General features: G+C 48.4%; 1 protein-coding gene across 1 annotated transcript in view; it reads left to right on the top strand.

Moving 5' to 3' along the window:
- LOC146175928 (homeobox protein six1b-like) overlaps positions 1 to 3,614 on the top strand; it is a 62,600-nt gene extending 58,986 nt beyond the window's left edge. The window contains exon 2 of the mRNA XM_084582296.1: positions 257 to 3,614. Coding sequence (XP_084438422.1) covers positions 257 to 776 — 520 coding nt within the window. The 3' untranslated portion in view covers positions 777 to 3,614. The remainder of the gene's footprint in view (positions 1 to 256) is intronic.
- Positions 3,615 to 27,307: the final 23,693 nt, after the last annotated feature.

The following is a 27,307-nucleotide window of genomic DNA, read 5'->3' as shown; positions in this document are numbered from 1 at the left end:
AAATTAAGAACTGAATAAGTGCAAACGAACACCGCGAGCTTTCTTTTGCATAACATGTTTACGGACCAATAGCAACACATTTCACGAAAGTCTGAGCTTGCAGTGATGTAAGAAGTAGCTCTTGACGTTGAACTAAATAGATTAGACTTCTTGATGTTTCGTGTCGCGCTAATCGGGTGTCTCGCTAGACTCGTAACATGTTCTTATAAAACTTGTAGTTACATAAGGCATCGCCCACGCTTTCTTGACTGCGCAGGGACCCAAATGACAAGCTGCCCACCAAAGGATCAGGAAACAGCAACCACTCCAGCAAATCCGGTTCGGACTCGGGAGGCTGCATGAGTCCTCCCGACAGCAGCACACTGCTTAAGGCGGATCGGCAACAACACAGCAAGCCGTCGCCCCCTCCGACGCAAACGTCCTCCGTCACTTCCGGCGGTGTGCCGCATCACCTCCACCTTGGCGGACTTCCGGGCAGTCCGGCAACGCCTACCACCGAACTGTCCTTGCACCACCCTCACAGCATGAATGGCCTGTTCGGCTCGGACCTGAAGAGCTCTTCTTCGACCAGCGCCCCCGTGTTGGCGCCACCGGTGCATCCTTCTTCGACCCTCACGGCGGCAGCCGCCGCGGCTGCTGCAGCAGCGGGAGGAGACCCGAGCTCCATGCTTCCTGGGACCGGAGCCAGCGGCTTCCGTCTCGGACACCCGCTGGTGTCTGCGGCTGCGCTGAGCGACCTCAGCCTGGGCTTGACACCAGACTACCAGGCCTTATGACAATCAGTTGCGGGGACAGGCGAGTCTGCCTGGTCCCCGCTCTGCCTGCTCCCGCCGGAACCGCACCTAATGGCGGCGCAGAGCCGGGGAGCAGCGGCCGCTGCGGCGGCGGCACGGACTGAGTCCATGTTCTGCACGTAGCGGGGATGCTGGACCCAGGTTTGCCGAAGCACGCTCCGCCGCCTCTGAATCCTAGGCACCCGTGTTGTGCAGGTCCCACGAGACCAGCTAGGGCACCCCGGCGTACAGTCTCGACCTCGGACAGAGCGCCCGCTGGGACGACAGGTCTTGGAAGGAGAACTCGAAGGGACGGCTTCCGAAGAACTTACGAGTCGAGCCTGAGGCGGGCGTTGTTGGGTTAACAGCGCTGCATTGAAGGGCTGTTCGGGATGTTGAGCATCTTCGCAGACCCGCGGTGCTCCAACGTCAAATATTCGCCGCTAGATCATGCACACACAAAATAAGCCAATTCCATAACAGATCAAGGGGAGCAGTGTTCCTGGAACTGCTCGTAGCTCGAGAGCGGCTTCACAACGGTACGACAGGACTGGAAGTACTGTCGAGAAAGTAATGACTGATATTCCAGGAGAATCAAGCACCCTCGGGAAATTCAGCGCTTACGGCCCTCTTGGTGTCCCTCCACATAATAGTGACCTGTGAACGACTCAGCGCAAGAAAATGAAACACGTGGCAACTCTCGCGAAAGTGCACAAGAAATTAAGCCAGTCCAGAAGATGCCTGCGGTACCCAATTGCCAACGACCGCATCGCCCCTGCTGTCTTCAACCAATAAGTTTCGACCAAGGCATGCCGCACGAAGAGCTGGCCTAGGAAGTGCATCATGAAAAGCAGAATCGAGGGGCAGATTTCCGGCAGCTCCAGCGGGCTGTGTTCGCCTCCCTGTCGATGAGTGCGCTGTGTGCTTCGAGAAGCTATAACAACAGGAAAGGTTCCATCATTTCATCGTCCGAAGACTGTCCAGCTCCTCCCGAGTAAGCTAGTCGCTAACTATTAAGCTCGGAATGGGCCAGCTGGACCATCAACCTCCTTAGACAATGCGGTACTCTACTACGGACAGCTGTGCGTTCGAGGTGCGTAATAGACAAAGCGCAACCATGGAGAGCCTTTTGTCCGATGTTTGTCATAAGAAGAAATGGACAAAGCTTTGTTTCGGCTGTGGTAACAAGTAGCATACAAACTGCTTCGAGAGAACTCGTTTGCGTTTGCTTTTCTCCTCGCGTCTCGTCGAATTCTTAAAGTGCAGAAGCCGAGCGAACCTTTCGTCCTGAAATGAAAAAAAGAAAAGAAAATTACATATCTTTTGTTAAGTCTTCGGCGCCCTAAAATTATCCACTTCGGGTGCTGGAAAATTTGTTCCATCGGGTTAAAAAAAAAGCGAGAAGTCTCTACGAGGCAAGTGAATATCATCGAACGAGACAGTGCCAGCTACGCTCCAGCTGGTGCCGGCAACAACGTGGTGTGTGTGACCTGGTGTCGGTTCTGGTGTGTGCAATCGCGTGTCACTGGTAGGGCCCCTATAGTGCCCTACGCAAACCAAAATTCAACGTCTCGGCATCGGCAAGGACCAGCGGCTTGTCCCTAAGCCATGTCGACGAAGAAGAAACCGCGATGTTGAGTGCAAAAAGAAGGTGAACGAAGACTATTGCTTCACGCAATCTTGAACTGGTCTTCTTGACTATTCCAAAAAAACGAAGATCTTGTGTATCCTCGAAAGACACCGTGTATGTACGCTTTGCGTGACTGTGTGTGTCTGTGTGTGCGTGTGTACAGAGACATTGACTGTGGACCTTGAACTGGTGGCACGAATCGCTTATGCCTACGACGTGTGTGTGTTTGTGAAGGCACTCACCTCCTTTTTGTCTATTTTTTTTTCATCAGCCCTTCTTGTATAGATTCTAGTCTCCCGCTCTGCCAGACGGAGCTCGCGTCACGTGCAATGCAAGCACGTTACTATAATGCCGTTTTCTTGACGACTTCAGCGAACGTGTACGCCTCACCCAACCCCAGCCCAAGTGCGTTCGGAATGCCTTCCCTGGCGTCACAGTGCACGTAGAGCAAGAGCAACTTCGTTCAAAACATCCCACACAAATGGCATATTAATGAAACACTGAGAAATTTTGAATTTATTGTGGATAACCAACCATACCAGCGACGTATACACTGCAGAGCGAACGCACTTCTCTCCAGTGTAAGCTTTTAAGTACCAACGAGTACAGAACACCTGCTAGAGTAATCGAGGGTGGTAAGCTTAATTTTTTCAATTCCTTCAAAACCATCATTATTAATCTGGCTACTTGCAAGCTACCTCCTTTCCTGGAGTTCAAAAAAAAAAAAAAAGATAACTGACACCAGAGCTCCTCCGCAAAAAATGTTCCAGCCAGTTCTCCAGCTGCAGGTTTGCAACCTCAATGAATGAAAAGCTATTTTTTAGCGCTAGCCCGAGAAGCACGTAAGTGACGATTCGCTACAGGTTCGCTGAAACCTCGCTGTCTGAAATAATCGTGTGCTCGTCAGGAACTGCATGCCTGTGACGTCACGTGCGAAGCACTCGCACTTTCCTTGTAACTTAATGAACACTTTTACACGCATGAGAGAGAGTGAAAGCAAAGCCGAAGTGCAAGCAATAGCCGAAGCCAGTCGTCAAAGTCAGCACTAAGGCTCCACCAGTCGATGCTAACGGCAAGCGCACGAAGGAAAAATAAATGTTTTTAATTGTTTCGTACGATCACCGCTGCTTCGACGCACGGTTGCCAGTGCTGAAACATCCGGTGTTACATGAAACATTCTGAAAACGTAACAGTTTCTTTTTTTTTTTTTTTATTTATGCTCACTTGACCAAGCTTTTGCATCGAGCCTCGCCTTCTGGTTTCCAAGGTGCTAGGAAACAGCAGCTACAACCAACTGCTCGGTTCACAAGAGCAGCATTGCAAATCCCTGTCACCAATTTGTTCTTTGTACAGAGGAACAAAATTCAGATGTCCTGTGAGTTGTAAATCGTTCTGGTTGTTCCGGTTTGGTTGCTGAACCTTCCACGCCGATCTTCGCGATGTGTGGAAGTGGCGATGAGATCACAGTATGTGTGTCTTGTATTCGCCGTTTGCCTCTTAAGTTCAGATCCTCCCCCCTTTTTTTTTTTTTATTTTCCCCCGTTTCGTCCCAACTTTCTGGTTTTGCACCTATTGTGATAGCGGTGTTGCGTAATATTCCAAGACGATACAAAAAAAAAAATGTTTTGCGGGCACAGATAAGGACACGCACTTGAACACTGTTGAACCGGTTACATGCGAAACCACTGGAGAAGCATCGAGTCGTGTCGAGTTCAGTGCGACTGGGAACACTTAACGCTTTCAGAAGCAGCGTAACAAGTCAAACCTGCGCAGCCTATCTAATTACTGTTACAAACATGTTGCCGTGCCAGTTAGTAAAAACCCTACAAAGTTACCCAAACCTTCGTGGATTTCGACAAACCGACGAGCACCTCAGCTTAGCATTCACTATTATGAGCGAGGTAAACTGCGCTAGAATAATAGACGCTGATAATCGGGTTAGCTTTGTGATACTTGGCCCGTATCACGGTGATCGGTGTGGCCTAAGCGCATTGCGTACACTGCGTAAGTGTAGATGAGGTATTTGAGCAGTGTTGTTCAAAAGTTAACTATACCACTCTAATTTTGAACCGGTACTCAAGAAAGTCTCTTGCGGGTGCGCTCTGAGTGACTAGGAAACTATTGAAAAACAGTGAACTTACATACTATCCATGCTGTCTGCGGCTCAGCTCAACAATGACACATTCTGTAAAGCGGCCGGAGACCCGTTCTAACCTCTGTCGCGTACAACTTTTCCCATGAGCAATTTTTCTAGAGTCACACTTGTAAGCAGGATAGTTAGCAGCTCGTTTGTACACCGAATTATTCTTCTTCTTTTTGCCCCGTTATATTTTGCTCAGCCATTCTCAAAGATTCCCACTGGGCAAGCAACTATACAGACCTTTCACTCACACATATGTCATCACCACTCAGATATTGACACAAATTAATAGCTAATGGCATATGACAGAACACAAGTTTTCAGCGTCTTGGACATAATATGTAGCGCTAAAACTTAAACTAAGTTATGGAATAGTGTGCTGAGACTTGAATAACATGAGTGGTTAAAACGCGACAGAATGAATAAGAGCACTCTCTGGTTGCTGCGCATGCGCGATAGGCGCTTGCAGGCCAGTCAGGAAAACCTTGCCGAACGAGCGCACGCGCCAATATTATAAATAGATTTACGAGAGTTATATGGAGTTTTGCGTGTTTGCCAACACGTTCTCTGTCGGAGGTGTATAAGCACCCCTTCTTTCTTCTTGTTCTTCTCTTCTTTTGTAAATAGGGAAGTGATAGTATAAATAAATGGATGGGTGAAAAATGAACCTTTTGTGATGCCTGTTTTTGTGACTCATCTTACTCGGCTTGCTCAGTCGAGGGAGCTTCGCGACTGAGCGAAGACTTTCTCCAGCATGCTGATTGTAGATGACGGGTTTAGGGAGACACACGGTTGGATGGTCTGAATCGTTGTCATAGAGGCCGCCATACTAGTCGAAGATAACCAGGTTATTTGTTTATCTAATCCGCTTATTGCCGCAGGCTTCTGCGTACGCCGAAGTTGTGCACTCTCCATTGTCGTGATGCTCGCGAAGTCATGTAAATGCCATCATCGACATCAGTTTTCATGGTAATGTCGACCAGCGGAGCAATATTTTCTCAACTCTGTTGTTGAAACAGTGTGAAATAAAAGGCTGTATAGGACTAAAGGAAGACTTAAAACAGTGCGGATTGTCAGGACCTTTTACACTTACCTCGCAGTGTGCATCGGGAGGCAAGCAAAATGGTCGGTACTGCGTAGTTTTTGCGAAGAATAAATAAATAATCTAGATGCCTCAGCACAGGCGCCACATACATATTGGACACGTTCACGATTCTTCTATAAGTTAGACGACGTTTGTAGAATAAAACGAAAAGTGTTACTTTAAGGTCGATTGCGACAAAGGGGTTCGCCACACCGACACTTGAAGTGTATACATATCTAGAGTACAGCCCGACTCTGCAGTTAAATACAGCTGCACTTTGCAGCGCTTCACTACGCCTTCTAAAAGGCGAATATTTGGCGCATGCAAACAACTCATAAGTGAGTCTTTCAAAGAAACTCGGAACAATGGTTTTGTTTGTCAACGCTTCCATAATTTTTTTTTATGTCAGCGAAATTGCATGTTCGAATAATTATTCTTGTTGCAGTGCTCATCATAAACTTGAAGCACAAGCTGTGGGGCCGGTCTTCCTGCCGAAACAGGAGGCTACTTTTTTTTGCGAATTTGCGATTCCTTAGATGGCGAACAGTGCGCCTCCGTTTCAGATTAGAACAGATTTTATGCAAATAGCTATACTGATGAAATTCGTGATCAGGTAATAATTATCAATGACCACGATAGCCAATAGTTGCTGAATTTAGGAAACATGCATGTTTGTCAACGCCCTGTAGAACTTATACAATAAAACAACTTAAAAAAAAATGGTAGGATGCTATACTGACACCTACTTGTAATAGCAACAGTGTCGAGTTGCGCTGCGTTAAGACAAATGTATGGCGTTGTGGAAGCAGGAACAGCGTTTTCCAAGGCTCGAGAGGCGTGTCACGTGATCATAGTAGTGAGGTGGTCGACTACGTTCTGCAGGTCCTCAGCGACGCCTGGTCCGCAAGTATTTGACGTTTTCTTTCGCTAATGCCACATTCTGTAGCACAGTTTTTATGGGCGAAAGTAGTGAGTACATGTGTCACGCACGAGAATGCACTTATTTCTGCTTGAAGATGTAATAGCAAGGTAATAAATGGCTGCTATGCGCAGAATGCACGAATTATATGTAAAAATTAATAACAATTTTCGACATTTTGCATCGCAAAAAAAGATGTTTCAGGGACCTCATCCATGGCGGCTTTCGTGTGCCGTCAAAGTCACAGCTGGCACACATTAGCAGCTGAAAGGACAGTCGCGTTGTATGCACTGACCGCCGTGCCACGGTGGTCACCAACCTATACGTATATGGGCACCCTACATACACAGCCCATTTGCGCAACAGCTGGAACAAACGTTTGCCCCGGTAGAAGCGAAAAGATCGTGCGATAGTTTTGCAGCCGCACATTACAAAGCACACACAGCATCGGCCAATAAGGCCGCCGCGCTTTCGTGTCTGCCTTTGGCCAGTTTACATCTGCCTTCGGATTGCGGAAGGGGGCGTGGCATATTTTCGTCTCTTCGTTTCGGGGCAGTCCTGCTTCTTTGCCCTGCAGCATCGCTGTAAGTGCGACTCCAGGAGGAAGAGAAAGCATCGATAAGCTGAAGAGGACACCGCTCGTTGCTAAACAGCTCCTGCTGGTCCATTAATGATTTGTTCAGTGATGTCGCCGCAGACTGGCTTCAAAGAGGGCGTTCCTTTAGCCACTGTCCAGGAGGATTTGAGGTGAGACGCGATAGCGGCTGCAGCAGGGACAGATTTGTGCCGCATTGTTCGTGAGAGCAACTGATTAGCCAAACTAGTACCTTTTTTTTCTATCAAAATATATTGCCAAGAATTACGCACAAAAGACATCACAGACATAATTTTTATTGATGGATCCATTCGTGAAGCCTTAAATGACATTTACAACTCTCTTGAATCTCAGTTATACAGCCCATTCATATAAATATTTATAACGGAGCCCTTCAGCACGACGTTATGTGCAGTTTCTGGGACGTTATACTCTTTATATACTACACTATGTCACATTGACACGCTGCATTCTTTATCTTCCCTCTGTGCTGATCGCGAGCGTGTGCCTCCTCGAGGCGAAGAAACCGACGTTCGTCTCCTCGAGGCGAAGAAACTGAAGTTCTTCTGTCGAAGCGGGTCTGCTAGTTTCCTGCCGCACTGTGACTTCTGTTACTCCTGTGTCCCGCGGTGACTTCTGATCAGAGACTTCACACCGTGACATCTGGTGGAGCTGCTGGGTAACGCAACCCATGCTCCGAACACCTCCAATCAGCCGAGACTCCAGCCCTCAAGGATCTCCTGCCATCGAGATTACGCCTACCCATCAGAGTAGCCGATGGCTTCGAGGGCTTGATCCCGAATTCGCGCCTCTACAATTTTCTCGTACTGCGAGGCTGCCACCATCTTCTCCAGCACCACCTTCGGAGACAAGACAACCACCCGTAATGACGCAGGTAGACACCACTGCCCCCTCCTTCGTGTTGCAGCAGCCGCGGGAGATACCCATCTTCCAGCCTTTCCCGGCGACGACCCGGAAGACTGGCTAGATAAATTTGAGCGAGTAGCCCAGTACAATCGCTGGGGCGACGACCAGAAACTGCAGCATGTATTTTTTTCGCTCGACGGTGCAGCTCGTACATGGTTTGAAAATCATGAGACTACTATCACAACGTGGAGTTCCTTCAAGGACCAGTTCCTGCAAGCTTTCACCACCGTTTTTCGGAAAGAACGCGCCGAGCTGCTCCTACAGACGAGAGTTCAGCTCCCTAACGAGAGCGTCCTCGTTTACTTCGAGGACATGACGAGGCTATTCCGTCGCGCTGATCCAAACATGTCCGAAGAAAAAAAACTTCGCTATCTCATGATGGGAATTAAGGAACGGATCTTCGTTGGATTAGTGCGATGTCCCCCCAAGACCATCGGGGAATTTGTATCCGAGGCCACTACCATTGAGAGGGCTCTAGAGATGCGATCTAAGCACTACGAGCGGCCCTCCATCCCTATTGCTGCCGCCATCGCGGACACTGGTAGCACTGACGTGCTCCGTGAGACCATACGGGCCGTCGTACGCGAGGAGCTGCAAAAACTATTTTCGACGGCAGCACCCCCTCAAGTATCCAGCCTTTCTCAGATGGTTCGGGAAGAGGTCAACCAGGCACTCAATCCACCCGAGCCACTCCCGACAATGCCACCACAGCAGGCCATGACCTACGCCGCAGTCACTCGTCGTGCCTGTCCGCCTCCCAGTCAGCATCCACCTCCCAGTCAGCACCAAGCAGCCCCTGCATACACTCGTCAAGCACCTCCCGCTCGAATTTCTCAGGTGCGTCCACGCAAAAGCGACGTCTGGCGCACTCGCGATAATCGCCCGCTGTGCTTCCACTGTGGCGAAGCTGGTTACCTGTTCCGCGATTGCTATTATCGACGAGTGGGTCTGCCGGGATTTAGCACCGACGCGCGAAAGCCGCAGCGTGGTGAACGACCCCCTGCCATTGACGCGTACTTGGCTGAATCATCCGGAACGCCCTATGACTACTCACGGTCGCCTTCACCGCGCCAATACTCCTCGCAGACACGTAGTAATGCCGGCCTGACGCGGGTCCGCTCCCCTAGCCCCCATCGGGAAAACTAGACGCGGCAACCTTTGGAGGGAAGGTTGCTCATCGACGAAATTCTCAAGCTCCTCCACCGCTGCAACCGGATGGCCACTCCGTTTCACGACGACACGACGCGCCCCACAATGATCCGCTGCCTCGGCGCTCCAGTTCTCCGACGACACGAAATCAGCTAGTACCACACCGCAGCCGTGACCGGACCCCGCGACGTTCCGGTAACACCACAGCCGTAACCGCCGACCTGAACATTTCAGTGGACGGAACCGACGTGACAGCGCTTGTGGATACCGGCGCCGATTATTCTGCGATGAGTGGGCCTTTCGCCGCCACTCTGAAAAAGGTGACTACACCCTGGACAGGCCCACAAATTCGTACCGCTGGAGGCCACTTGATAACGCCGACCGGTACCTGCACTTCTAGGGTAACTGTGCAAGAAGAAACGTACTTAGCAACCTTCGTCGTACTTGTCCAGTGTTCCCGCGACGTCATCCTTGGCATGGATTTCTTAGTAGAGAATGGAGCCGTTATCGACCTGCAGACTAAGTCAGTGACCTTATCGACTGAGAACGCAATACACAGTGCTTCAGAGCGACCGACAGCACTGCACATCCTTGATGATCACGTCACTATTCCGCCCCGTTCCAGCGTGATGACGTCTGTGGCTGCGAATACACTGCGAAACTTTGAAGGTGTCGTGGAGAGCAAACAGATCTTACTTTTCGAACGCAGTCTTGCTGTAGCCAGAGGAGTCGTTCGCCTCGAAGACGGCAAAGCAGACGTCCTACTCACAAATTTTGGCGGTGAGCACCAGCATTTAAGCACTGGGACTGTAGTGGCCCATATTTGCGGTATCACGCATGTTCGAAAAGCCTCTGGACTTGCCACGCTGTCATTGACCGAAATGGAGAGGCCTACCACCGATTTACACTTCGACATTAACCCTGCGCTTTCTAAACTGCAGCATCGCCAAGTGAACCAGCTCCTCCAGCGCTATCGGGCGACCTTCTCCAACTCTTCACGTGTTGGCAGAACCGATCTCGCCAAGCATCGCATTATTACGGATGATACCGTGCCACCTATCAGACAGTCACCTTACCGAGTGTCTCCGACTGAACGCGCCGCTATCACCCGCCAAGTGAAAGAGATGCTTCGCGACGATGTCATCCAGCCCTCGCGCAGTCCATGGGCTGCACCTGTCGTTCTTGTGAAGAAAAAGGATGGTACGCTGAGGTTTTGTGTGGATTACCGCCGGCTAAACAAAGTTACAAAGAAAGACGTCTATCCCCTGCCACGCATCGACGATGCTCTGGATCGTCCTGCTCCGCGAAATATTTCTCTTCAATGGACTTGAAATCCGGATACTGGCAAATAGAGGTAGATGAGAGGGACCGCGAGAAAACGGCGTTTATTACTCCGGATGGGCTCTACGAGTTCAAGGCTATGCCCTTTGGTCTCTGCTCTGCTCCGGCTACTTTCCAACGGCTTATGGACACCGTACTTGCAGATCTCAAGTGGCAGACATGTCTCGTTTACCTTGACGACGTTGTGGTCTTCGCTCCAACGTTCGAGGAGCACCTTCGGCGCCTTGAAACTGTTTTGAAAGCCATAGCATCCTCTGGCCTTACGTTAAAGAACGAGAAATGTCATTTTGCTTATACGGAGCTCAAGTTCTTGGGGCACGTCGTAAGCCACGCTGGTGTCCTGCCGGATCCAGGGAAAACGACAGCTATTGCCAACTTCCCTCCGCCCAAAGACCAGAAAGCTGTTCGACGATTTCTTGGCCTATGTGCCTACTACCGGCGCTACGTCAAAGATTTCGCTCGACTCGCCGAGCCCCTAACACGTCTGACAAAGACAGACACGCCTTTCACTTGGGACGCACCACAGGAACAAGCATTCAAAGAGCTTCAACGCCGCCTACAAACACCTCCCATATTGGCTCACTTCGACGAAAACGCCGACACGGAGCTTCACACCGATGCAAGCAACAAAGGCCTGGGCGCCGTTCTAGTTCAAATCCAGGGCGGCCAAGAACGTGTAATCGCTTACGCCAGTCGCTGTCTATCTAAAGCGGAATCGAACTATTCCGCAACAGAGAAAGAATGTCTAGCCATTGTGTGGGCGACGTCGAAGTTCCGGCCATACCTTTACGGGAAACCATTCAAGTTAGTAACTGACCACCATGCCCTATGCTGGCTAGCAACCCTAAAGGACCCTTCAACCCGTCTTGTAAGATGGAGTCTACGATTACAGGAATTCGACATAACTGTCACGTACAAATCTGGCCGTCAGCATTCGGACGCAGACTGCCTCTCACGGGCCCCTGTAGATCCCCCCGCAGATGAAATTTCTGATGAGGCCATACTGCTAAATGCCATCAGCACAGAGTGCCTCGCTGAAAGACAATCTGCAGATCCTGAACTTCGTCACATCATGGACTATCTAAACGGTGCATGTACAACCGCTCCGAGAGCTTTCAAGCGTGCTCTGTCATCGTTATGTATGCGCAATGGTGTCCTCATGAAGAAAAACTTTTCCGCCAGCGAAACGCCGTACCTGATTGTTGTACCTATGTGTCTTACGTGATGAAATCTTACAAGCTTGCCACGATGAACCAACCTCTGGACATTTGGGAGTCACCCGCACGCTTGCAAGGCTCAAGGAAAAGTACTACTGGCCTCGACTTCACTCAGACGTTTCACACTATGTGAAAACGTGTCGCAACTGTCAGCGTCGTAAGGTGCCGCCGACTAAGCCCACCGGACTCTTAAAGCCAATAGACCCACCATCGAGGCCTTTCCAGCAGATTGGCATGGACATGCTGGGACCATTTCCCCTTTCACACTCCGGTAACCGGTGGGTCATTATTGCTACGGATTACCTTACACGATACGCGGAAACCTCCGCTCTACCCAACGGTACTGCCTTAAAGGTTGCAAAGTTTTTCATCAATTGCGTTGTCCTGCGCCATGGCGCACCGGAGATTTTGATTACTGACAGAGGAGCCGCATTTACAGCCAAATTGCTGCAGCAGATTTTAATTCACAGTCATACTGAACACAGGAAGGCAACACCTTACCATCCTCAAACGAACGGCTTGACCGAACGCTAGAACAAAACACTCGCTGACATGCTCTCAATGTACGTCGACGTAGAGCACAAAACGTGGGATGTAGTGCTCCCGTACGTTACCTTTGCATACAATACAGCGGTCCAGGAAACAACGAACATGACACCTTTCCGTCTGGTCCATGGCCGCGAAGTGACCACAATGCTTGATGCCATGTTACCACATCTAGACGACGGCAACCAACAAGCAGATGTTCACACCTTTCTGCACCTCGCCGAAGAGGCCCGTCAGCTGGCCAGGCTGCGAATTCAGAATCAGCAACGCTGCGATGCCCAACGATACAACCTCCGACACCGTGACGCCCGGTACACAGCTGGAGACCGTGTCTGGGTTTGGTTTCCTGTACGTCGACGAGGCCTCAGAGAGAAACTGCTGTGTCGTTACTTTGGCCCGTACAAAGTGGTAAGCCAAGTTGGGGACCTAAACTATGAGGTTGTTCCTGATGGATTTAAAAAGTCCCGACGCCCCACGCTCCCGGACGTGGTCCACGTGGTCCGCCTGAAACCGTATTACGACCGATAGTGTTGACTCTTTCTGTGCGTGAGCAACTGCCCTTCGTGCAATGGTTTTTTTTTTTTTTATGTCACGGTGCGAAGTCTCTGATCAGAAGTCACCGCGGGACACAGGAGTTACAGAAGTCACAGTGCGGCAGGAAACTAGCAGGCCCGCTTCGACAGAAGAACTTCAGTTTCTTCGCCTCGAGGAGACGAACGTCGGTTTCTTCGCCTCGAGGAGGCACACGCTCGCGATCAGCACAGAGGGAAGATAAAGAATGCAGCGTGTCAATATCATATTATGTAACTGATTGATACGTTATACATATTGCCACTGTATGACATGTGAAAGCCCGTTATACCTAGTGGCACGGGCAGAGGCACATTATTTTGTTTTTTTGGGTAGCCTCATGTATGACATGTGACAAAAATCTAAAAAACACTAAATAGACATATGCAAACAGTCCACACTCTATTAATAATATGTCAGCAGCTCTATTTCAGGCACGATCAAGGTAGGGCGGCAACTAATAAATAAAAAATTCGGAAATGCTAGGATGTACAGAAAATCAGTAAAGCTTCGGAAATGATAGGATGTACAGAAAATCAGTAAAGCAACTCAATATTTAGGAAACAAAATCACGAGGAAAAATTATCTTTCCAGATCCTGTATCTTCATGGCAGAGTCGACGCTCCACAATGAAAATGACAAGTGGTGACGATCCCGAATATTCGAGCGAATTGTCGTCATTTGGAGATGTTGAGAAAAAAGTGAACAGCAAGAACAATAAAAAGAAAAAAGGCCGATAATTTCAAGTACTCTCGAGCGCTGGCAATTCTAAGAAACTTCAAACATGTATTTAACAGATCGATGTGATGAGGTGAGAGGGAAAAACGCCGACTTCTAATGCCATACTCTGATCCAAAAAATTAACTGCTGTTTTGTGGGTCCGCTTATACTGATTGTAGTCGGGTGCAGCTCAAGATCACAGCGGCGAGGAATGGTCCTCAAAGAAGGCTCTCCAGCCAGTGTCTCGTAATCGATACGGCTGTTAACGATAGCCCACTTTTTATCTTCCTTGCCGTTAACCTCCTAGCGTGAAATCAAAGCTGACATGACATAGCAGGTACTTGCGTGAAATACTATCAACTACGACATCAGGACAATCCGTACGTAGATGTCGTTAGCTAGGGAGGGGGAGTGTAGGGGGCGAGAGGTCATTCCTTGAGAGATGTTTGCCTCGGCGTTCTTAAGTTATGTCGGTCTGCAGCCGCCACACTGTCTTTACTTCCCGTCGACTAGGTGTTATCATCTTTACATAATCACTCCATCTACAATAAAACTTCCCTTTCAACGTCGCGTGGTGTTTATCGGGCACGTTATACTGCAATTGAGAATGGTTAAAGAACACTTTCATTTCATGTCAGTAACTCGACCCATGGAAAAAGAAAACTGAATCAAGCCGTTCCAAATAATATTCTCCCAACGCTGGTTATAAAGTTTAGACCACCTGCAAAATTGCTCGCAACCCTTCAGACAGTTTTTACTGTGGTGGAGAGAGGGTTCACGTGTGGTCATTGAGACGGGTGCAAGCGTCTTCAGGGCCGCCCAGTTTCGCACGTGAAGCAAGGAATCCACATTAGCGCACGCCTGCTCAACCGAGGACCATTACCGGACGGTACACGCCTAATGAAAACGACTCGCACCGCTCCGTGCACGCGCTACGCCCGACAACCACTCTGGCAGACACTTCTTCGGTCAAGCGGCAATCACCGTGGCGCAGGCCGCTGGAGAAACCGCGCGAGGGAGTGTCTCGAATTACCTCAGGAACGCGAAGTACTCCTATCTAGATGTAGTGCAAAAAGGCTGGCTCGCCGCACCAGTCCCCATACGCGCATGCGTGCCTTACGTTCTACACGCTTAGTGTACGCCAAAGTGTACGCCCAGCGATGATATAGTTTGGCGTTCTATCTTACGCCCGCAGCGGCCACACCTCGAGAGCTGCAGAGGCCGCCGCCAGGGGGCGTGACGCCAAGGAACGTACCCTGGGGATCGTGCGAAGTCATGTTATACGAGCAGAGTACAGTATACACCCGCCATTTTTTTTCGTGGCTCTGCGTACGATATACTCCTCGTCTAAGCAACGCGCACATCTGGTCAAGCGAGTATACGATAGAGTGAACTTACGCTATTGCAGGACGATAGAGATTTGTGTGGCTAAAGTACATTGCTTCAAAGAGGCTATCTGCATGACCAATGTAATTAATTAATGGATGCAAAAGGAACAATTTTAACAGGACGACGTGTATCTCCTTTCATTAGCAAAGAAATACTGCAGAGTCAAAGGTTACTACATATTCTCCTGGGCTGCACATAGCGTTCAAGCTTGCTCACCGCTCGTGCAATATCAATAGATGGTAATAGCGCTTATAAACCTCCTAAGATGTCTTGCACGCCATGACGTAATCTTTGTTCTTTGCAAGATATTTTATGTGCTGCATTCGTTTCTTTCAGATAGGTCACCCTTCATAGCGTTGTTAAAAGCGAAAGAACGCCGCCACACTCAGCCACTCTCGAGTTCTTCCACCGCAGTGTTAACTTCCGATGAAACTGGGCAGTTTACAGTGCACCAGCATATTCCCCTCGATCATCAGCCGACAGGGGCGACCGACCTCTTCCAAGAGGTGGGACTCAGTTCGATTACGAGGCGAAGACGGCCGTCAAAAACAGAGAGGCTGACCGGGCTCCAATTTCGCTCCATTTAGATTTACTTTTGAGGACTTTTTCTTTTTTGCACCCACGGAGATGGAGGGGCGAGACAGCTTGGCTCCTCGGGTTTCAGAAGATTGAGAAGTTTTGTTATTAATATTTCTTTTTTCTTTTTTCTAGCACGGTACTCTCCTGGGTACCAGCTATACAGGGCCTCCGTGGTCATTTTCTCAGGCACGCGCATCACTCGTTATACGCAAGGATGTGTAGTATACACTATGCTACGATGTCCGTTGGCTGTTTCACGGTCAATTGCCTTATCGCACCAAATGAGAAAGCCAAAGGGAGCGGCCGCGGAACTCGTCACGAAACCTGATCGGGACCGGGCAACCTTGAGCCCAGCCGTGGGGCCGCAGAGTTAATTACCCGCGCAGCGCCTCGTGTATGATGGTTCCGGCCATAAAGTTCAACGTCACTGGTGTTGCAGTCTTTATCGCCGAAATTAGGTTGGTGCAAACTTGTCTTCCATTTTGCCGCGGGCGCTTCGGGAGCGACGACGCCCGGCAGGTGTTCCGCTTCATTCACAGACTGAGCATGCTGCGAGTGCCATTCACAGCCTGTTGAAGGCTACCGGCGTACAAGGAAGTGCATGAGGGGTGCGTGCACCCTTCTTTTCCAGAAGTAGCCAAATTTCACGCTTTGCTTCTCTCAACGGTGGCGCCCTCACAGCTGTCCTGCAGGTGAAAGCACTTTCACCAGTCAAGTCTTCCCTTTAAATTATAATGTTTCAGGGCGTGAAATGCTCCATTATGCATACTCAACGGTAGACCATTCACTTTTGTTTCTTTTGGCGTAGCCAGTACACGGCTACACTCATACACTAGGAACGCCCACCATGTATAGGCCTTAGCTGCCATGGCGAACGTGCAAAATTCCATTTAATTCGGAAAGAATTCAGGAGTAGTCTCACCACGGTGGAATTCTTTCTGCTTCCCTATAGAAGGGAGAGGACTTTAACACCTTTAAAAGTGAGGATAAGTTTTCCCCGTGTTTTATAGTTTGAGGTGCTCCACTATATACCGAGAGGCAGACCATTCACTTCGATTACTTTTGTCGAAGCCGGTACAGAAACAAGCGTAGGACTCACAATTTATCGGGCTTGGCTGACGGGTGAAAGCGTGCAGTTTCATTTCATTTGAAAAGAATCATAGGAGTAATATGTACCCCCATTAGTTACCTCTCGCAGTGAACGTTGGCATACAGCAGCGCTGGCTATAGGAACAGTGAATTCGTTGTGCAGACAAAAGCCAAGAGCGTCCGCACATGGGTGTGTCGAGCTTGAATGTTTTCCAGCACAGTTCGTGATATTCCGACAAATTGTGCTGTGGTGACTGCGCGTGAAGCACAGGGGAAAAAAAAAATCAGCATCGTTTGCACAACTTTCTTCCGATCGGACAAAGGTTGAAGTGATGGGTAACGGCCGTCGGAGCGCAAAAAGCAACTTGAATAACGCATCTCGGGCTATAATCACAAAGTGTAACATCGAAAGCTAGACAAGGACGAGAAAGGGAAGACGAGGCACGTCGTTCTTCGCAAGGGAGGACTTAATTTCCAGAAACTTTGCAGAAACACCACGAGTACAGAAAGAGCAACAAAGCCCGATAGACAATCATCGGCACCAGAAATCACGTAGTATAAGCAAGATTATCCAGCTCCCAATAGGAAACGCTATGGAAGGGGTGCTGACACAACGCTTTTTAAGATCGATGTTTATGGTTTCAATAATTTATCGGTTGGCTTTAACGCGACAGAGGGAAATGCACCGTGCATTCATCGAAAATCCGGCAGCCGTGCCCCGGCGTTTGCGTTGTGAGCTAAAAATCATGAGCATGGCTTTGGCAGGTGGTAGCTGGCAGCTGACATGGCCAAGCACTAACTGGACGAATGGTTGCCTGGCATTGCATTTGGCAGGAGTTGCCAACTCAAACCACTCCTTTCATATGGGAGGGTGATATCAGAGTCAACTTGCCAGGACCATTGCATTAACGTAATTGCCTCTAAACCAGGCACCCTCATCAGTTAAGTTCAGCCGTTCAGTCGTTTCCGACTCTTCGTGACCCTATGGATCATATCACGCCACGATTTCCGGTCTCTCACTATCTTCCTAACATCACATAACTTCATCTGCAGCGCCTCGAGGATGCCATCTAACCATCGCGTTCGCTGCCTACCCCTTCTCCGGCGACCCTCAACCTTTCCCAACATCAAAGCTTTCTCCAGCGACTCCTCTCTTCTCATCAGATGACCAAAGTAGCTGAGCTTTAACTTTAGAATTTGACCCTCCAATAAGCAGTCAGGGTTTATGGTCTACAATATCGACTGATTTGATCTTCTGGCAGTGCAAGCAACTCTCAAGAGTCTCCGCCAGCACCACAATTCAAACGCGTCAATTCTTCGGCGGTCAGCCTTCTTCACAGTCCAACTCTCGCATCCATACATCCCAACTGGAAGATTATAGCACGAGTTATACGGATCTTTGTTGGCAGACTAATGTCTCTGCACCTTACTAGGCGGTCAAGGCTGGCCATGGTTCTCTTTCCCAGAAGCAGGCGTCTCCTAATTTCATGGCTGCAGTCTCCTTCCGGGGTAATCCTGGAGCCCAAAAAGAGAAAATCTGTCACAGCTTCCACTTCTTGTCCCTTGATGCTCCAGGACTTGATAGGGCAAGACGCCATGATCTTTGTCTTTTTAATGTTCAGTTTAAGCTCAAACTTCTCACTCTTTTCTTGTACGCGCATCAGGCACGCTGATATGACTTCGTTAAAGCGGGGCTTTATATGGCAGCATACGCCATCGCGTTACACTCTTAAATGCGGAGTTTAAGCGGCCCCCGTAATTTTATTGCGAAAGCAATACTACTCTAGGTTTCGAGCCTTGAGCGTCGGGGCCGGTAGCCACGTCTTACCCACGTGACGCTGTGACCTCACACCCCACGTGGGCTGGCAGGAGCTGCCAATTTGGGTCTCGTTTCACATGGGACGGTTATGTCAGAATCAGCTTGCTAGGACCCTGGAATTCACGTAACTCCTATAGGTCACTAAGGCACGTACATACGGCTTGGTTAAAGCGGGGCTTTATATGTGGGCCGGGGAAGAAGAAAAAGAGAAGAAGAAGAACGCTCGGTCACCCGCAGCTAATGCTTTCGCTCAATATTTGGTTAAGCAGCGTTGAACCTTTGCAATTTTTTTTTTGTCACTGCACTTGCGCAGCATGCTCATGTTGCTCAGCTGAGGAGTGCATTTACAACCACGGCAGTGAATGAGCAGATGGCCTGAGATTCGCTGCGTCATATTTAATTGCGCTCGGACGATATATCTTAATAAGACATCTGCCGGTTTGGCCTACGCAAGCAAGGCCGCAGGACAACAGGATCGAATACATGAAACGAGCCACTCTTGCGATGATCTCGTCTAGCTTGCGCTGTTCTGCTTTGCAAAAAAGAAAAAAACAAACTTTTCGACGACGGTTCGCTTTGTGGCTGGCGTTGCACTTCTACTTGAACGTGAACAGTTCGTTTCCGCATATCGATACTCGCGGTTACGCTATTATCGTGCGAAAAAGAAGGCAAGAACAAACGCCTATACGCCTCGTTCACGTTTTGTCGTGCTCTCAACACGATAAGTTTAGGCGATATCTCGTGTGAGTGTAATCTTGAGTAGAAGGGGCCGCTGTCAGACCCCGTTCACCCGCGCACAACAGTCCACTATGCAGAAAATATGGGAAAAAGACCGCTGCCCTAAGGCGTGACCCTATAGTGATCACACCGATAGTCTAAGAGCAATGTTCTCGAAACCACACATATGACTTAGGGAACAGCCCGACTCGTAGTTTTTTTTTAGCTATTTTCATTCCGCGAAATTCAACAAGTGACTCTTTCAGAATCGGTCCTTGAAAGCGGTTAAACGTCGCTACGATGCCAGCTAATTAGTCACCCGATGTTATTTCCCAGATTACCAAAATTTTCACAATGAAGGACGTTCGGAATCGAAAGATCACATAAAATGTCACATTAAAAGCCGCTCTGATCCTAAGCAGCATATGATATATGAGCTTTAAGGTCTCGAAGTAACATCGGCTATGAGGTACGAAAATAAGAAGAATAAGGACACTCATTAGAACAAAACTTTTAGACTATGATGCCAAATGTATATATATTGCGGACCTTCTTGCATGCCCTGAAACCTCGAGTATACTGCCTTACATAGATATCTATTTCATAAAGCGGAAGAAAACAAAAGATCAATTGGATCTTGCTCGCGGCTCTCATCTCGCAGTCTGTACACGCAGTGAATGGGTCCCACGAAACCTCCTGTCTTTTCAAAACTATGCAGATTTAGCGATCAACCTCGTTACACATGTCTCTTTCTTGCCTCGGCTCATTAACTTGGGCAACACTACCACTCCTTTTATCAAGCGAGGAACATCTCTGGCGTCGCAACCGTGCTCTTATCCCTCCGGGTGCGGCAGCTCTCCCCCACGGTCTCACTCGTGCAGAGGAGGTTGCGCTTCGGAAGATCCAGGTGAGGGTTGCCCTCCCTCCTACGGTCATTCGGATGTGGCTTCATCTACAAAATTTATATTCGTGTTCAGGGTGTCCGATAACCAAATGCGAAAATATTGAAGCCAATATTCACCACTTGCTGTGGAACTGCCCATGCATCATTGAAATCTAAAAGAATCCGGCACCTGTCGGTAGAGGGTCTTTCCTGAAAAATTTTGCTTCACGCATTTCCTGGACGCATGGACCACATCAATGCTCACTCTTGGACTTCATAAGTTCATACAATCAGCAAAACTTTTTCAATTAATTTAATAATTTCTTCACCCTTCCTCACATACCCCTCTGATGCCTTGATGCAATAAATACAGTTAAAATAGAATTAAGTATACACTGTGTTTCACTCGCGCAGAAAGAACATGAGCTACGAACACATAATATTAACTATCGACAACACGAATCTACTGAGGGTTACCCAATGCAAGTATCTTGATGTTCTGATCGCGTCTAATACGCACTGGAAAGAGCAAATTGATAATATGTGCTCCAAATTAGCCTATATTTGTCATGTTTTACTAAGGGCCAGGGACTGCTTTGGTCTTCCAATTTTATGCATTCTATATTTCACCTTTGATATCACAGCCAATGGTCATATTGCCTGGAAACATGGGGCAGTAAAAACATACCTAGGTTCTGTTTCTCGCCTTTAAAAACGAGCTGTTCGTATAATAACTTATTCAAACAGTACATACCCCAGTAGGCCACTTTTTCAGCAGCTTCGCCTCCTACCGCTATCAATGACATATAAACTGAAGATAGCTGAAATAGTAAACACTATAATAAGATCTAACAATCCCCTGCCCTTATTTTATTCAGATTATCAATGAAACAAACAAGAGCAGCAATTAACAATCTATTTAATTTACCACCTTGTTATAACACGTGCGGCTGGAGACTCCTGGAATATAACGGAGCCCATGTGTAGAATGAAGTACCAGATGAAGTGAAAGAAAAAAAAAAAACCTTTCGGCATATTTAAAGCACTACCTAATTCTCATGGAAATGTAGGAATGAAGTAGTTCGTGTGCTAAATTTAGAAGTTTTTTTCAAGTTGAAGCGAATGCGGGAAGTTGGAAAAGAAATCCAAATTATATGGACACCGGGACATATTAGCACAGACGGGGTAAACGCAGCCGCGCACGAGGCCGCCGCGCAAGCGGGGGAAGGGGGGGGGGGGGGGGGGGGGGGGGGGGGGGGCTTGCTGACAGGTACAACAGCCAACACCCCAGCTCCATGCCTAACCTGATAGACTTAAATCCTTACCAAACAAAGCTCACTAAAAGCTCCCCTGGCAAAGCGATGATGCCCTATGTACGCAACAAAATAAAACACGACAGCAGGCTTAGGTTATACGAAGCAACACCAACGCTGGTGTTTGACAACACGAAAGGGCTCACTCGACCACAAGAGGTATTTCTCAACATGTTAATAACAAACGCAGCCCACACACAAGTAGTTTCTCGGCAGACACGAAACACTCAAACACTGTCAGTAACAGTGTACAGCAGGAATAAAATATCTTATATGGCAATGTGCATGAAAAGAAATCAAATTACGCATAGTCCACACGAAGACATGCCCACCCTTGCAGATCAGATTCTATTAAACACCGCAATTCAACATTCCATTGCTAAATACGGCAGTGAGAGCGGCCTGCTTCGAGTAGTGTGAGAGAGGTTGACTTACAGCGCGCAGATCGGCAGCATGGTAAGCAACGAGCAACAGCTTGAAAAACCTTGAAGACGAAGCTACACTCCCTCCCTGATTACCCCTAACTCCCTAATTACCCAAACAGTAACAGAGAGCCATCCCTTCATTCAAATAAAGGATTCATTCATTCATTCATTCATTCATTCATTCATTCATTCATTCATTCATTCATTCATTCATTCATTCATTACAACTGACTTCGTTGTGATGTGACGTTGGGACGGTCTGCCAGTAATATTGTGCTTGTTTTGTATTTGGACCCATCACTATCCGTAAAGGCTATAGGTCCAACCAACTGTGCGTACTGGTTAGAGCATATAAAGAAAAAATAACTAGAATAAATGTTGAAAACACTAAGTTTGTTGCCTCTCGTTAAAAAGAAAACATTGGCAGCGCACTTGGCGAAGTTGTAAAGCAGAAAAATATCACGTTTTTCTTTATTCAGAGCAACCGTGTGGCTAAAATTTTCAGTATTATTTCACGTTAATGTGAAGATGCTCGCGAAAAGTAGAAAACACATTAAAAAGGTTTTCAATAGGGAAAAGCTGCTTCGCGTTGTACGCGGCGTCCTCTTCCTACCCTGTGCTTGCAACCGGCCCAGACACCAGATTGACAAGTGCAAAAAGATTAGTATTTCTCTACATTACACGGTTTCTTGATTTCATTTCATTTAAACAATTCAACACCGTAGGTCACTGTTGGTGCCAACTAGAGGAGGAGAGAGGAAGCGAGACAGTACTCCACCAGGTAATTTCATCGGAAACAGGCAGAATAAAGTGCAGAATGACTATATAATCAGCTCGTTTTGGTTTCGAATGCAGCGCCGTTGTGGGCATGCTGCACTTTTGCCTACATCACCCTTCGCTGTCAACCGCAGCTCTACCTCTATTTTCAAAAATTACGCCTGTCTGTACCCTGGAGAAAATTTTTAAAGGGAGTTTCATAGTTCACGCACTAAAACACTTTATCGTTTTCTAGCAATGGTTAGCCTTGACCGCCTAGTAAAGAGCAGAGACATTAGTCTGCCAACCAAGATCCGTATTACTCGTGCTATGGTCTTTCCAGTTGTGATGTATATATGGATGCGAGAGTTGGACTGTGAAAAAGGCTGACCGCCGAAAAATTGACGCGTTTGAATTGTGGTGCTGGCGAAGACTCTTGAGAGTTCCTTGGACTGCCAGAAGGTCAAATCAGTAGATATTGTCAACAATAAACCGTGACTGCTCATTGGAGGGTCAAATTCTAAAGTTAAAGCTCAGCTACTTTGGTCATCTGATGAGAAGAGAGGAGTCGCTGGAGAAAGATTTGATGTTGGGAAAAGTTGTGGGTCGCCGGAGAAGGGGTAGGCAGCGAACGCGATGGTTAGATGGCATCCTCGAGGCACTGCAGATGAAGTTATGTGACGTTAGGAAGATAGTGAGAGACCGGAAAGCGTGGCGTGATATGGTCCATAGGGTCACGAAGAGTCGGACATGACTGAACGACTGAACTGAACTGAGTACAAAGAAAGGAGCCCTGTGTGTTGGCACTGTGTAGATTATATATGTAGCCACGGACACAGTCAACTCAGTAACATGTCCCCAAAAGCAGGAACTACGCTATTCGGAAACACAACGTAACCAAAAGAATGCGAGAGAATGCAGATGCCTGTAGACCTACCAAGCGCTCTCAACTATGCGTTCCTGCAATAAACCATTATACAATACGCACAGGCCTCGTACGTTTGCTATCGTGAATAACTAATTAGTGAGAGCTAATTGGCTGCGTACATCAGAAGAAAAACTCCGTGCTCTACAAAATTCGTATGTTGGCACAGCGTCCACTTGCGTGAAGACAAATAAAGATGCTTATTGCTAACTATGGAAGCACAAAGGACGTAAGGATAAAAAGATAAGCTATGATCACGTGTTACTTTTGAAATCTTACATTGTCTCGGGGAAAAAAGAATGACGTATTACTTTTTCACTGTCGCATAATGCTCCAAGCAGCATATATTCAGTTACGCTTTTCTGACGATAACGCCGAGACAATGTTGCTGAAATGTGAAAAATACGTTTCACGACGATCGGTCATAGGTTCCACTTCTTATATGCCTGAGACTGCCTGACCTCTACTGCGACCCGTCAGGGCGGAATCTGCAACTGCTTAAACTTCTTCAACACATCTTTCACAGTGGCCTCAACTTTAAGCAATGGCCTCAGAACCAGTCATATCTGAAGAGAAACAAGCTCAAGCAAAGGCTTTCAACTTTGAAGGCACCTCCAGTAGACGCCGAGAGCCAAGGGTGAAGACTCGCACAACAGGATGATGGCCAAGTAGCCTTCCCCTCCACTTTTACTATTTAGCTTCCCGAAGACGTACTATTGTTGACGTATACCGGCTTACTGGACCCTCCCACGCAGGTACTGCGACCGCGATTCCATACATCCCTGTCAGCTGTGCGCGTGCGCAGGAAGGGTCGGGCTGATCGGTACACGTCTACGCTAGCACGTCTCCGTTAAGCTAAATCTCTCTTGTGTCCCTGGCTTTTTCCCCCCGTTCCTAAATGTAACAACGTTAAAAGTACCCTTTTCATGTTGTTCCGTACCAAGTTCCTACCAAATGCACTAACAATGGCGCCGTTGGCTGAGCTGTCCTGCGTCATTAAAATCAACCCGTCACTTCGATTACCTCTACAGACCTACCAATATTTTAAAAGCGAAAGTTTTACTACCTCCTTCCGTACCTCGGTCGGCGTGTGGTTCATATGGCCTTGAACATGCCTATAGCGGCCACGGAGATAGTGCAAGCGGTGCGTCGCATCCGTGCAGCCCGCTTCCTCTTGCACGCGTGGCACGCGGAGGCGGCGGAGCTCGCTTTTTCTTCTTCTTCGCACTCCTTGCTAACTTCAGTCGTACCGGCACATATCTCCACAAATGTACAACATAGCCTGATACAATGCCACACTCCCTTCCAGTCCTTATACCTTTTCCCTCCACCGCCACCGCTGCTCAGCTGGCTCACATCATCGGATCTCCCTCTTCAAAATGCCTTCGACATCTTTCTGTCATGTAGACCCAGCTGTCGTGTCATTGAGGTTCGCAGACATCCATGGAGGAGTCGCGCGATTTCGCTTTGTCTACTTAGGTTTAGACGTGTTAAACCTTTCCTTTTCCCTCCATGCCTCGGGTCACTTGTTTCCTTTCGGCCCAGAAAATCCTAGGCGAAGAAGCCTTCAGATGTTATGACTTTCGTAAAGTCCTTCATGAGATACAGACCAGGAAAATCCGAAACAAAGTGGAGAAAGATGGAAGGGTGGAAGGAAAGTCTCTGACGGTCCGGTAGCCAACGTTTCAACAAAGGAGGCTTGCCTTCATCTAGAAGAGTGCGGTATTCATTGGCGCGGATTAAACAGCTAGGGACTTCTGTCGGAAAGGCCGGAGAGGGCGGATGGGCAGTTGAGTGGAGGGGGTGTCAAGGCGGAGAAAGTAAGCTTGAAAAAGCTGTTGTGCGGGCTCTGCAGCGCTTAACATCCCGGTTCGAGATGCTACCCGCATACCATACCGACCTTCGTATGTCGTTCTGAGTCCGGCTCGATGGACCAGCAAGCTGATGGCCTTAGCCTACACATAGCAGACGTCCAGCATGCAGAGGACAGCGACACAAATGGCCAGGACATAACGTCGTCGAGTTGTCTCCTTTATTCTATTGTGTTCTCTGAGCCCTGACACACACAGCAGCAGTATGTTTTCCGACGACTGAAAGTGATCAAGGCGGTGTCGCCTTGATATGTTGTGCCGACGTCTTGACTACGACATGCACCTTCGTCAGCGCCTTTACGAGGACAAGGTCCATAATCGGCAGGTCACCATTGCTACCGCTCTTTGGTATCCATCTTGACGCCATCCTCACTGGTGGTCCTTTAGCCGAGAGCCGAGCCATAACTCAGTTCAAACGCGGAACCACTTCAAGCCACGTGGGAGCGGTACGAACCCCATCGTATACCCACACTATCTCCGGCCCTGGTAGGAATTAGTCAACCAGTGCTTGGTCCCACATAATTAGATGGCACCACGCACGAAGTCTCTTGGGTGGCACCTCAACAGAAGCCCCTCGACGCCGCGGGTATTCACGCGCTGCCTACACGTGGATGCGGAGCCGAATGCGTACGTGTGTCCTCCTGCAGCCCGAAGCCGACACCCGCAGAGCGGTGCAGTCTCGGGTGCCCCCGCTGGGACTCATTAATAAAAGCGCGCGAGAAACCGGCCTCCGCCGAATTCATCGCGCCGTCCAGAGCCAGTGCGCGGTCTCCCGTTGTGGTCGTTATTGATTTAGCAACGCGTTTAGCGCCTTCCACTTCGCTGTGCGACCCCTATGCGAGCCGCTGCACCACGGCCGCTGAAACCTTCTCGCTTCCCCCATGAGCTGGCCACGCAGTTATGTGCAGCCAGCACTGCCGTCTATCCGCGGAGCTTGCTTGAGTTTGTGCGATGATACTCAAATCACAGTTGCGATCTGATATTTTTACCAGTCTGGAACTTCGTCAAGAAACTTGAGTACAGAACGATGAAACCACGATGAAAGAAACAGGGGACGGGATACAGCATTATTAATTATTTTTACACCTTTTTTTATTTACTTCGGTTTGTATGTAGCGCTTGTTTCCCTGAAGAGTTGCAAGAGCAGCTTTGTGTTTTCTACGATGCAGAGGTGGGGGTGGTGGAAACGTTTATTGGTTAATTGGAGTTTGGGAGCCACAGAGCTACCAATCTTCCTTTAACGCCACATCGTCGAGAAGGGGCGCACTGGCACCAGCCACTCCCCAAACCTTGGCATATTTCTTGGCGAACTATGAAAAGCCTTTTTTTTTTAACGTTAAAGAAATCTTAGCAATGCACTGTGGAAATAGGATGGCCTCCACCACAACTGTCCCCTCCTATAAGGCCACCCATAAACCCGTCCCTGTACCATAATGATGCACCTAAATCTTAGATATCGCTTTTGAAGGTTTCCACTTTACATGGTCGATCTTTCTATTGAAGATAAGCTTTAACTTGCAGTACACCAGTTCAATACAAGGTAGATGTGTCACTTTGGTAAGCTGCCACTATTGCTGTGTACCTATCGTCAGCGCGACATGCCAACGCACCCCCTTCTCTTACATCATAAATATATGAGCGTTGACACTACAGTTTCGAAACGGAATCCTTAAACTTAGAACATTATCTTCTTTGTTTTTATTTGTGGAGCTAAAACAGGATTGCACGCAACAACGAACGGCACAGATCATCATAGCAACGCCTCGGCATACGCTTTGGCTGTGTGTAGAAACAGATCCAGCCTTCCGGTCAGTCGTCTTTGAGTGCTAATATACGAAGTATAGAAGAAGGGGGAGACCGTTTTCCGGCGGGGAGGGTATGTGGAACTGGCCCCTTGAAAAGGACACCCGAGAACGGCCGCCCGACCTCT

This window comes from Amblyomma maculatum, chromosome 10 (assembly GCF_055883805.1).
Source record: "Amblyomma maculatum isolate TAMU_Amacu chromosome 10, ASM5588380v1, whole genome shotgun sequence".
Taxonomy (NCBI): Eukaryota; Metazoa; Arthropoda; class Arachnida; order Ixodida; family Ixodidae; genus Amblyomma; species Amblyomma maculatum.
Note: the sequence above shows the minus strand (reverse complement) of the source record. Positions and strands in the feature narration are given on the sequence as shown.